The sequence below is a fragment of the Artemia sp. Qi Xiang Cuo genome, chromosome 7, assembly GCF_049724085.1.
Source record: "Artemia sp. Qi Xiang Cuo chromosome 7, ASM4972408v1, whole genome shotgun sequence".
NCBI lineage: Eukaryota > Metazoa > Arthropoda > Branchiopoda > Anostraca > Artemiidae > Artemia > Artemia sp. Qi Xiang Cuo.
The window spans coordinates 12,174,374-12,186,916 of record NC_142800.1 but is presented as its reverse complement, the minus strand read 5'-3'; the positions used below and the strand labels follow the sequence as shown (position 1 = coordinate 12,186,916).

Genomic DNA, 12,543 nt, shown 5'->3' with positions numbered 1-12,543 from the left:
CGGTAGTTTCCAGCTCAGCAACGTCGTCTGCGAAGTCCAGATCTGTCAGGGGCTGGAGGAAACCAGCTATTTGTCCGAAGACTATTCCGCTGTGGTTTCTCATTGCATTATACATGATCCAGTCTATTGCGTAGTTGAATAATATAGGCGAAAGGGGGCATCCCTGCTTTACCCCAAATTCCACTGGAAACTGAGGGGTGTCATTGCCGGAAACACGGACGCAAGTCTCAGTGTCCTTATACGCACTTCAGAGTATCTCAATGATCTCCTGTGGCGCACCGTCTTCAGCCATAATTCTCCATAGCTCCTCTCTGATGAGAGAGTCGAAGGCAGCTGCAAAGTCAATAAAGGCGATGAGAAGGGGTAGATGAAACCTGCTGAACTGCTGAAGGATGAGGCGAATCATCAATATCTGTTCTGGACAGCCTCTGCCTGGTCTGAAGCCTGCTTGTTCAGGACGGGTTAACTTGTCACGTGCGTCTTTGAATCGATTCAAAAGAATGACGCAGAAGATCTTCATGGCATGATCGATCAGGGAGATACCTCTATAGTTTTCGCAAATGGCCTTATCTCCTTTTTTGTATAGCGGAACGAGGACGGATACTTTCCAGTCTTTTGGGAAGGTCTTCATCGTCCACACCTGGATAAACAGGTCGGTTAGGCGGCATTGTAGAGTTGGTGAGGCCTTGAACATTTCAGAAGGGATCCCATCCTCTCCTGGAGTCTTATTGTTTTTCATGCACTTCAGCGCTTTTTGTACGTCTGCAATACTTGGCGGATCGAGGTTTATTACGTAGGGCTCTCTATCAGCACTCAAGAAGGTAGGTAGATCGCACGGGGGTTTGACAGGATTCAGCAGCTCAGAAAAATGCTCTCGCCAGCGTTCCATGCGTCCTTCTTCTGCTTGGATGAGTTCTCCCGACTTACCTTTCAGTATGTCAACCGCTACAGGAGCTTTCTCTGTCGCTTCTTTCAGTAGTTTGAACATTTTCCTGCTGTTGTTGCTCCTGGACGCTTGTTCCAACTCATTCGCCAGATCTGACCAGTACTGTTCTCTGTCCCGTTTCAGTGACTGTTTAACGGCTTTGCGGGCTACTTTTAAGCGTTCTTTTGCACCTCCCACGAGGGGTCGCTTCTTCTCAACTAGTTCTATGGTGTGGTCAGAGATCCAGGTTCGCTGTTTTCGTTTTGTGTGGCCAAGCACCTTCTCAGCCATGTCATGTGTTGCAATTTTCATCTGTACCTAATTTTCATCGACGAGTGAGACACCATTCAAGGCTTCTAACCGGTTGCTTAGCTTTAACTCGAAGTCGGCTTTGATTTCCGGGCATCTTAGTTTCGAAACATCGAAGCGCTTCCCTGCCTTCTGTCGCTTCTGTCTACTAAGGCGGTGGCGGACTTTGCAAGTGAGGAGATAGTGGTCGGATCCATTTAAAGATCCTGTGTCTGCTCCTCTGTATACCCGGGCATCTGTGCAGGAGCTTCTCCATCTTCTGCTGACTAAGATGTGGTCGATCTGGGCTCTTGTTACGCTGTCGTTCGAACGCCATGTAACGAGGTGGAGTCTCTTGTGCTCAAAGAGAGTGTTTGTGACGCATAGGTTGTTGTATCTGGCAAGCTGTAAGAGCCTTTCTCCATTGATGCATCTGTCACCAAAGGTGTGGCGGCCAATAACTGCTGCTATGTCGGGGTCTACTCTGCCAAGCCGGGCGTTCCAGTCTCCAGCTACAAAGAGTATGTCACGCCTTGGTGTCTTGTCGATGATTCTTTGTAGGTCATAATAAAAGGCATCTTTGACCGCGTGACAACTGTCCCTTATCGGAGCGTACACGGCGATTATGGTTATGTGGCTAATGTGGCCTCTCAGTCTGATCGTGGCGATCCTTGGTGACACTGGCTCCCAAGAGGTGACGCATGATGCAGTAGGACCGTCTATTAGGAACCCAACTCCTTGCTGGCTGGAACCATCATTGGGACCCGAGTTATAGAAGTGGAATGAGTCAGATTCGGAAACGGTCAACTTTTTGGACAGAACATCATTAAGTCTCGTTTCTGACAGACAATAAATGTTGATTTTATACTTCTGCAGCTCCCTTGCAAGGAGCAGTTGCGTGGATTCCAGCTTGCAGCTGCGAACATTCCACGCGCCAATATTCAGATGTTTTCTTGATCGGGCGGCTTGCATACTTGTCCGGTCAGGCACCACCCTGACCTGGTCCGCGTCGGCTACCGCGAACGCCGTAATAGTAGTATCTCTCTGCATTTGATCTTCAATATCCATTGGTGTTTCATAGGAATTAACTTGACCAAAGGCTCCCCAGACCCTTGGCGCCCCGTTGCATTAGCCATTCTATTGGCCGGGCTAGGCTACCAACAGAATGTTTCACCACTCCGCCGCTGTGAGGTGCAACTTAGGGCTCTCCTCCCGGCTCGCTAGGGACGGGGGCGTGAATCTTCGCTCCGAGGCCCCAACCATAGCTTGGGAGCACTTGTGCTTATCAGGCCCTGATTCCCACCTAGGAGGTCGGGAGGTTGGAGTTTTATAGATTATAAGCAAGCATTTGATTCTGGTTGACAGAAGAGCTTCAGCAAAGATCTTATCCTTGTATGATATGCCAGACAAATAAATTAAAGCAATTAGTGCTATGTACAAAAAAACACTGCTGCAGTTAAGGTAGGAAATGAGGTTAGCAGCTGGTTTTGTATTAAATCAGGAGTTAAGAAGGATTGTGTTCTATGGATCATTTTGATGTACTTTGTCTTAAGGAGCACATGAAAGGCAATGGGAGACCACGGAATCAAATGGGGAGGAAAAACTCTCCTGGACTTAGATTATGCTGATGATTTAGGTTTCCTCGAGGAAGGTTTGAGCAAAATGAATGAACTTTTAGAGGTTTTGCGAGTTCAGGGTGCTAGAATAGGTTTGAAAATTAATGTTAAGGAGACCAAGTCACTAAGGCTAGGAATATGTGAAGATGAAAAGGCAACACTGGGTAATGAAAAGATTGATCAGGTGGGCAGCTTTACTTACCTTGGTAGAATTACTAGCAAAGATGGTGGGAGCAGTGAAGACATTAAAAGTAGAATAGGCAAGGCTCGGGTGCTTTATCATAGTTAAAAAAAGTTTGGAAGAATAGGAAAATAAGTCTGCAAACCAAGATTAGAATATTAGAAGCTACAGTGATGACACTGGTCAAATATGGCTCTGAAAAGCGGATGACGATTTGCTAGATGTTTTCCAGAGAAATTGCCTATCGATTGTTCTGGGTACCCTGCTGTTTGACCGTATCTCAAACAGTAGGCTGTACGAAAAATGGGGTTCAATCCCACTTTCTAGGGCTATAATCATAGAATGGTTGAGATGGCTAGGGCCCATTGTATGGATGAAGGATGACAGATTGTCCTTTCCAGCCAACCGTCTAGGGCTAAACGGAAAGCAGGTAGTCCTCGTCTAGGGTGGGAGGACATCATAAAGAAAGATTGAAAGGAAATGGAAACTTACTGGGAGGGTGTAACAAGGGAGGCTTTGAACAGATTGGTATTGAGAAGGAGCGTGCGTAGCTCTGTTAGTCTCAGGCGGCTTGGTGCTGCAGTTAGTTGTTAGTAGTAGAAGGTAAGCATTGCTTAAAACTAGGGCAGACACAAAAATTATGTCCATTTGCCACTGCTTTGGTTTGTAAAAATTGTACACTGAATGGTCACTCTGAAAGCAATTGTCAAAACCCAACAGAATGTATAAACTATGAAGGCTCACATCTTTCTGATAACAGAAATTCCTGTGTCAAATACAAACTAAGAAGTCAGATTATAAAAAAAGCTCAGGAGAAAAAAAACACCAGTACCCATAATTGCTAATGCCATGAGAAAAAAAATAGTCAGCCTCAGCTAAACTTTGCCTATATACTTTCTAGAAGATCCAGTCCAAGAACTGAGGGGACAGCAACAGCAGGCATGGGAAAAACATCCTTCTGTCAACTTCAATATCCCTGTCAACTAGAAAATTGCCCATAAATATTGTTAGGCCTTCTTTTGCCAGGCTTAATCATAAAGCAGGAAAAGTTTCAGTAGGTTCATCTCCCTCTCGACCAAAAACCAAACTCCATATCTATTAGGGGTACTAGACCTCCAAGAAGAAACATAGAACCTCGTACATCCATAATTTTACTTGGTAATTATTTCAGAGATAAGACAAAATTTATTATTATCCAGGAACTTATTGGAACATCAAATTATAACATTATGACAAGGCAAACTATGTGAGAAAAAACTAGAGAAGCACTACCAAGAAACATTGCAGAAAGAAGCGACTAATGAATTTAGGGAGCTAGTTGCTATAGTTGCTGCTCAAAAGACGCAAATTCCCCAATGATTAGAAAACAACCCCTCCAACTGATTAGCATTATTAGTGATACAGGTAAACTGATAGGACTGCAGTGGAACACATTCTCATCCAATAAAATGAAAATAATGGAACTTTGTTCATATGTTAAAAACAAGAAAATGAATATAATTTATCTCCAAGAAAAACATTTGAACAAACTTGAAAATATGTCCATACCAGGATACAAATGTTAGCACAAAGATGAAGATTCTGCCAGGAAAGGAGGCGGAGGGCTTATTTTTATAGCTGAGATGCAAGAACCTTCAGACTTAATTGAAGAGTTCCTGGGACACATTTCATATTTTTTTGGCAGGGGGGGGGGGCACAGCAGAGTAAATGATGGAATATGCTCTCAATGTTGAATGAATTCCACGTCAGAAATCTGATTTATAATATTAATTATTGATAGTCACTATGGTTTTTATAAGGGCAGGGTAGTTTGAAAAAAAAACTGATTTGTTAATAGGAAATTGTCACCAAAAATTTGAAAACTCAACCTTTTGGCAAATTAAGCATGCAATTATTACAAGAAAGCCATGTGTAGTAAAGAAATTGGATAAAGCCTTTGTCTACCCTTACCTTGAGACTGGAATGGTATTTGTGTCCCCACAGTACAAGATGGATACTAAAGCCCTAGAGAGTGTCTAAAGAAGGGTAATAAAACTAGTTTCTGACCTACAAAATACTCTACACAAAAATGCCTAAGATCCCTACAGTTATCAACCAGACATACTGACAAAAGAAGGACAATACAACAGCAGCTCAGCTGTTACAGAAAACCAGGGCATCACTGGGGATTTATGGTTCTTCTTTAGGAAACACAACAATGACAAAATAACAGCACCATTTGATTTTCCAAATGAACCTTTTTTCCAAACAAAATGGTAACTACCCTGACAAGAGCACCCCCCCCCCACCTACTAGCTAGACCAGATATAGTCTTAGGCTACATATAGAACTAAAAGAAAACACTACTTCTAAAACTCTTAATCTATAATATGTAGCAAAGTTCTATCAATCAGATTGTCATCTGTCCTTCCATTTTCATCCATATATTCACATAATTTTTAAATAATATGATTGTTTTGATTCCTTTCATTAAAGTGTTCACAAGAATTAGAACCTTCTCTATCTGTGATAGATTTAACATCTATATTTTTGTTTGGCTTTTTTTCTCATCTAGTCAGGTTACATGTCTTTGAATTTTAGGAGGTAGAAAGAGGACAATTCTATATTTTCAAAAATATAGATTGCAAATGCATTATATATTACAAATTTTTCAACCCTATATAAAAATTGTGCATTTAAAAATGATTCAAAACATGGATACAAATGGAAAGAAAGATGAAAATCTAAATAATATAAACTTGCTATATATTATAAAATGAAAATTTTATTTCACAACTTTTCTTCTTGTTTTCTATGTAGCCTAGGGTTGTATCTGGGACCAGTATGGGTAGGGAGTATGCTTTTGTTAGAGTTGAGAACACTATCATAGGCAGCACAATAGCACTGCCTAAGTAAAGAACAATGTTGGCACAATGTATTGTTTTTTTTTTTTTTTTCTAGACCAGGGCACTTTGTATTGAAGGAATTGTCATAGAAACTTCGAAAATGGCTTATTTGATTGGAAATCGGAATTGCTAGTGCTCTTTTAATAGTCAAAAGTGATTGGAAGGCAACTAACACCCCTTCCATGCCCACCATTTCCCCAAACACATGCAATCAAAATTTTGAGATAGCCATTTTGTTCAACATAGTTGATTTCCACATATAAATTATGTTTTTGATGAGAACACTCCCCCACAGCCCTCAGGGCAAGGGTTGTAAGTTATGCGCTGGGGGCATTATTGGAAATTTAAAGGGCTACGGCCCTTTTTAACAGTTGAAAGTGGTTGGAGGGCTACTAACCCCCATCTCACACCCACCTTTTCCCCAAATACATCCAATCAAAGTTTTGAGATAGCCATTTTGTTCAACATAGTTGAAAGTTCTGGAAATTTGGTCTTTGACGATGACAGCCCCCCCCCCCTACAGACCAGGACAATGTTTGTAAGTTATGCCCTGGGGGCATATAAGGTTTTCATAGAAACTTCAAAAAGGGCTCATTTGATTGGAAATTGAAATGGCTAGAGCCCTTTCTAATAGTTGAAAGTGACTGGGGGGGGGGGGGGACTAACCCTGCTCTCACACCCAACAATTCCCTAAACACATGCAATCAAAATTTTGCGATATCTGTTTTGTTCAACATAGTAAACAGTTCTGGAAATTAGGCCTTTGAGGATGATAACCCCCTCAGAGCCCTCAGGGCAAGGGTTGTAAGTTATGCCCTAGGGGCATCTAAGGTTTTTATAGAAAGCATTGTCATAGAAACTTCAAAAAAAGCTCATTTGATTTGAAATTGAAAGGACTAACGCCCTTTTTAATACTCAAAAGTGATTGGAGAGCAACTAATGCCCTCTCATGCCCACTATTTCCACAAACACATCCAATTAAAATTTTGAGATGGGTATTTTCTTCAAAATCATTGAAAGTTCTTGAGATGCCTTTAAGGATGACAAACCCCCCAAACCCCTAAGGGTGAGGGTTGTAAGTTATGCCCTGGGGGAATATAAGGTTTTTATAGAAAGCTTTTTTGTAGAAACTTAAAAAAAGGGCTAATTTGATTGGAAATTGAAAGGACTAGTGCCCTTTTTAATAGTCAAAAGTGATTGGAGGGCAACAAACCCCCCTTTCACATCCACCATTTCCCCAAAGACATCAAAAAAAATTTGCAGATAGCCATTTTGTTCAATGTACCTGAAAGTTCTGAAAGTATGTACCTGAAAGTATCTTTGAGGATGACACCCCCCTCACAGCCTTCAAGGCAATGGTTGGATTATGCCCTGGGGATATATAAAGTTTTTTTTTTCATAGAAAATGTTGTTGTAGAAACTTCAAAAAGGGCTCATTCAAATAGAAACTGAAAGGGCTAGTGCCCTTTTTAATAGGCTAGTCAAAAATTATTGGAGGGCAACAACCCACCATTTCCACAAACACATCCAATCAAAATTTTGAGATGGCCATTTTTAAACATAATTGAAAGTTCTGGATATTATGTCTTTGAGGATGATAAACCTCTCACACCCCTCAGGGCAAGGAATGTAAGTTATGCCCTGGGGGCATTTAAGGTTTTTATAGAGTGTTGTCATAGAAACTTAGAAAAGGGCTCATTCAATTAGAAATTGAAAGGTCTAGTGCCCTTTTTAATACTCAAAAGTGATTGGAGGAAAACTAACACCCCTCCCACTCTCACCATTTCCTCAAACACATCCAATAAAAATTTTGAGATAGCCATTTTGTTCAATGTAGTTGAAAAGTCCGGAAATTATGTGTTTAAGGATGACAATCCCCCCACAGCCCTCAGCGCAAGGGTTATAAGTTATGCCCTGGGGGCATATAAGGTGTTTATGGAAAGTGTTGTTGTAGAAACTTTGAAAAGGGCTCATTTGATTGAAAACTGAAAGGGCTAGTGCCCTTTTTAATAGTCAAAAGTGATTGGAGGGCAAATAACCCTCCCCCTCTCATGCCCACTATTTCCCCAAACACATCCAATAAAAAGCTTTAAATAGCCATATATTTACTGCTATCTCAAGAGGTCTGAAAATCCTCTTCCATACCATCCAAGAGGTAAATATCTTGATACCTTTTTTTTAGAAGTTTCAGCAGTTTCTTTTTCTCATTAAGATTAGTCAAATATTACTTGTAAATTGTATAGGTAAGTCAGAAACTAGTAGCCTAGCCAACTTACCAGTTGTCTACTGTAGCCACTGATCCTCTCCTTGATTTTTATCCATTATATTTACTCAAATTCAATTAATATATATACATACATATATATATATATATATATATATATATATATATATATATATATATATATATATATATATATATATATATATATATATATATATATATACATACATATATATATATATATATATATATATATATATATATATATATATATATATATATATATATTATATATATATATATATATATATATATATATATATATGTATATATATATATATATATATATATATATATATATATATTCATTTAATTAATAATAATTAAATAAAGAAAATATATATATATATATATATATATATATATATATATATATATATATATATATATATATATATATATATATATATATATATATATATATATATATATATATATATATATATATATATATATATATATATATATATATATATATAAATTCTACTTTAGCTACTTTCAGCTACCTTGGAAAGGGGTTAGGTTAGGAAAGTGAAACTTTCAGGTATGAATCTACAGGCTATAGTATGTTCTGGGAAGGTAGTTTCAAGTACCTACCTCCACTCCTTCTCCCTCTAAAGGGTCTTGAAATTTGTCTGAATGAGAGGTCTATGCCTATTAACATTTTGACAAAACAACATTTTACATTAATTTTCAGTTATCAGGTTCTTTGGTAAATTTTTGTTTTTCATATTATTGACTTACAGAAAAAGGCAACATACCATTTGATGCCTTTTTATGCTCTTTCCAAATATAATAATCATTTTTGTTGGAAATGAATTTTACCCCCACCCCTCTATATACCAATTCAGAGTATATATTTGCACATTAGGGGGTGGCAGTAAATTTTATTTCTAATGTAAATGAGAGGTAAGTTTAAACTTTCCCCCACCCCCTATGAGCAAATATATACCATGAATTGCTATATATAGGGGTGGGGGTAAAACTCATTTCTGACAAAAATGATTATTATATTTGAAAAGAGCATAAAAAGGCATCAAGTGGTATGTTTACTTTATTCATAAGTCACTAATATGAATAATAGAAAATTTATCATTTCTTTTTTTCTGGCTTTAGTTCTGAAAATGCAATTCCTGTTATTTGGGTAAAAATTTTAAGCCATATCAATGGGTTTTTTTTCAAAATTTAGGAAAAATATTTGCATATCTTTAAAACCTTGTAAATTTGAGCAAAGTTGTGAAGCTGAAAACAATTTTGTTGTACTTCCTTTAAGCAGAGGATCTATGCCTATTTTGCAAGGTTTCACTTTTATAACACAAAGTTTTTTAAAGGTCATCAAAGGTGAGGACCCTCTAGAGAGACGAGTGGAGGTAGGTACTTCAAAATACCTTCCCAGGACATACTTTAGCCTGTAGACCAACCCCTGAAAGTTTCATTTTCTTAACATAACCCCTTTCTAGGATAGCCAAAAGTAGCTAAAGTAGAGGTAATTTTTAACAAATCATATTATTGAGTTACAAATAAAGTGAACATACCACTTGATGCCTTTTTTTATGCTCTTTACAAATATAATAATCATTTTTATTGGAAACAAATTTCACCCCCACCTCTATTTATACAGTTCAGAGTATATATTTGCACATTAGGGGGGGGGGGGTAAATTTTATTTCTGATGTAAATGAGAAGTAAGTTTAAACTTTCCCCCTACCCCCCCCCCCCCTAATGTGCAAATATATACCCTAACCCCTTTCCAAGAGAGCCAAAAGTAGCTAAAGTAGAACTTTACCTCACTTTATTTGTAACTCAATAATATGATTTGGTAAAAATTTACCATATATATATATATAAATATATATATATATATATATATATATATATATATATATATATATATATATATATATATATACTTCTAGAGGGAGAAGGAGTGGAGATAGGTATTTCAAAATACCTTCCCTGGACACATTTTAGCATGTAGACCCATCCTTGAAAGTTTCATTTTCCTAACCTAACCCCTTTCCAAGATAGCTACTTTAGCTACTTTTGGCTATCTTGGAAAGGGGTGAGGTTAGGAAAATGAAACTTCCAGGGATGGGTCTACATGCCAAAGTATGGCCTGGGAAGGTATTTTGAAGTACCTACCTCCACTCTTTCTCCCTCTAAAGGGTCCTGACCTCTGATGACCTTTAAAAATCTGATTGTTATAAAACTGAAACCTTGCAAAATAGATGTTCTGCCTAAATTAAGTACAACACAATTGTTTACAGTTTCACAACTCTACTCAATCCCAATTTAAAAGATTTTAAAGATATTCAAATAAAATTTAGCTCTACCAAATCATATTATTGACTTATGCATAAAGTGAATATACTACTTTATGCCTTTTTTTATGCTGATTAAAAATATATTAATCATTTCTATTGGAAATTAATTACTGCCCCCTCCCCCTATATCTGCAAATCCCGGGGATATATTTCTACAACCTAACCAAACCATGAATTGCAATATACAGGGGGGGGGGCTGAAATTCATTTCTGATAGAAGTGATTATTATATTCATAATCAGCATAAAAAAAAGCATCGAATGGTGTATTCACTTTATTCCTAACTCAACAATATGATTTGGCAGAACTTTACCATATATATAGGCCTATATATATATATATATATATATATATATATATATATATATATATATATATATATATATATATATATATATTAGCCTACATTAGGCATGGCCTGAGAAAATGCTCAAACATTTTTATACCTGCTTGGGGTTGATTTGAGAAGCATTCAGACTTACCTTAAACATGCCTTGAAACCTCTTGTCAATTTGAACTTTTTTCTTGCTTTTAGGCAGTGGTTTGAAGCGAGGATCATTCCTAATTTTTAAAAACCTTGGATCTCTTCTTGCCTCCATTTTTCCAGCAACGTCACATGAATATTATTTTTGTATTGGTTGCTGAAAAGGTAAATCCTCAAATTACACGAAAAGAAATCCTTAACTATATAGAGTGCTAATTGACCGTTAAGCAGCAATATAAATCAAAATACGCTATGTATTGCCAAGTTGTCAAGATAACGTTTTTATATTGAACGCATGTGGATCTCAGATCTTAAGCTGAGAAAGCGGCAAAGACCTGCTTAATAAATTTCCCTCAAATCTCCCTTCCTTGGCGAAGTAGTAATATAAAAGTATAAAAAAAACTGCGTAAGACCAGGCATATATCAAGAAAAGCTTGGTAGGTAAAAGATTCAGGGGATATTGGCGTGTCTTGGGCCTCAACTTTGGATTCAAATGGGTGGTAAACCTTAAGACACTGAATATACAGGTTATCATGGTAACGTATTTATAATATCCCAGGAATGGCTGCGGGGATGCAGTTGAAACTCTCAGGTAGTTCGAGGAAAGAAAAGGAGGCTAAAAACGATGAGTATCCGGTCCATAGTAAAATTTGCACTATAAGTCCCTATAGAAATTATATTAGAATATGTGAGTGTCAACAATTAAAATGCGGTACCGATTTATCAAAATAGCGTATATCCAATAAGCTGACAGTGATTGATCTGGGGTGTAAACTTGAAACTTTTAACGAATTATAAGATGGCCCAGTGAACTGCAAGTAGGGATGACACTGCCAGCGTGGACGGGAGTTTATATCATTGCCGGATAAGAGTTTCATGGTTCTGTTTGTTGGTTATATGGTTTGATGTTTTTCATTGTTATATGGTTATATGGTTTCATGGTTATATTGTTTGATGGTTATATTGTTTGATAGTTATATGATTTGATGGTTATATTGTTTGTTGGTTATATGGTTTGATGGTTATATTGTTTGATGGTTTGATGATTATATGGGTTGATTTTGTTTCATGGTTCTGTTTGTTGATGGTTATATGGTTTGATGGTTATATTGTTTGTTGGTTATGTGGTTTGATGTTGTTTCATAGTTATCTTCTGTTTGTTGGTCAACTTGTTTGATGTTTCTAAGCCTAATAGATACAGACAGAAGTTTACAACATTGTCAGATAAGAGTGTTTCTAACGGGACAGGATCACGTGTCTCTTTCTAGACCTGTTTGATGGTTATATTGTTTGCTGATGGTTATATGAATTGCTATTGTTTCATGGTTCTGTTTGTTGATGGTTACCTGGTTTCATGGTTATATTGTTTGTTGGTTATATGATTTGATGTTGCTTCATAGTTCTGTTCTGTTTGTTGGTCAACTTATTTGATGTTTCTAAGCCTAATGGATACAGACAGAAGTTTACATCATTGTCAGATAAGAGCGTGTCCAACGGGACAGGATCAATGACATCTCTTTCTAGACCAATCAGGGAGTCGGAAACACTAACGGAGC

General features: G+C 37.4%; 1 protein-coding gene across 1 annotated transcript in view; it reads right to left on the bottom strand.

Annotated features, from left to right (window-relative positions):
* LOC148949957 (ESF1 homolog) overlaps positions 1-11,113 on the bottom strand; it is a 66,226-nt gene extending 55,113 nt beyond the window's left edge. The window contains exon 1 of the mRNA XM_089092026.1: positions 10,986-11,113. Coding sequence (XP_088948152.1) covers positions 10,986-11,102 — 117 coding nt within the window. The 5' untranslated portion in view covers positions 11,103-11,113. The remainder of the gene's footprint in view (positions 1-10,985) is intronic.
* Positions 11,114-12,543: the final 1,430 nt, after the last annotated feature.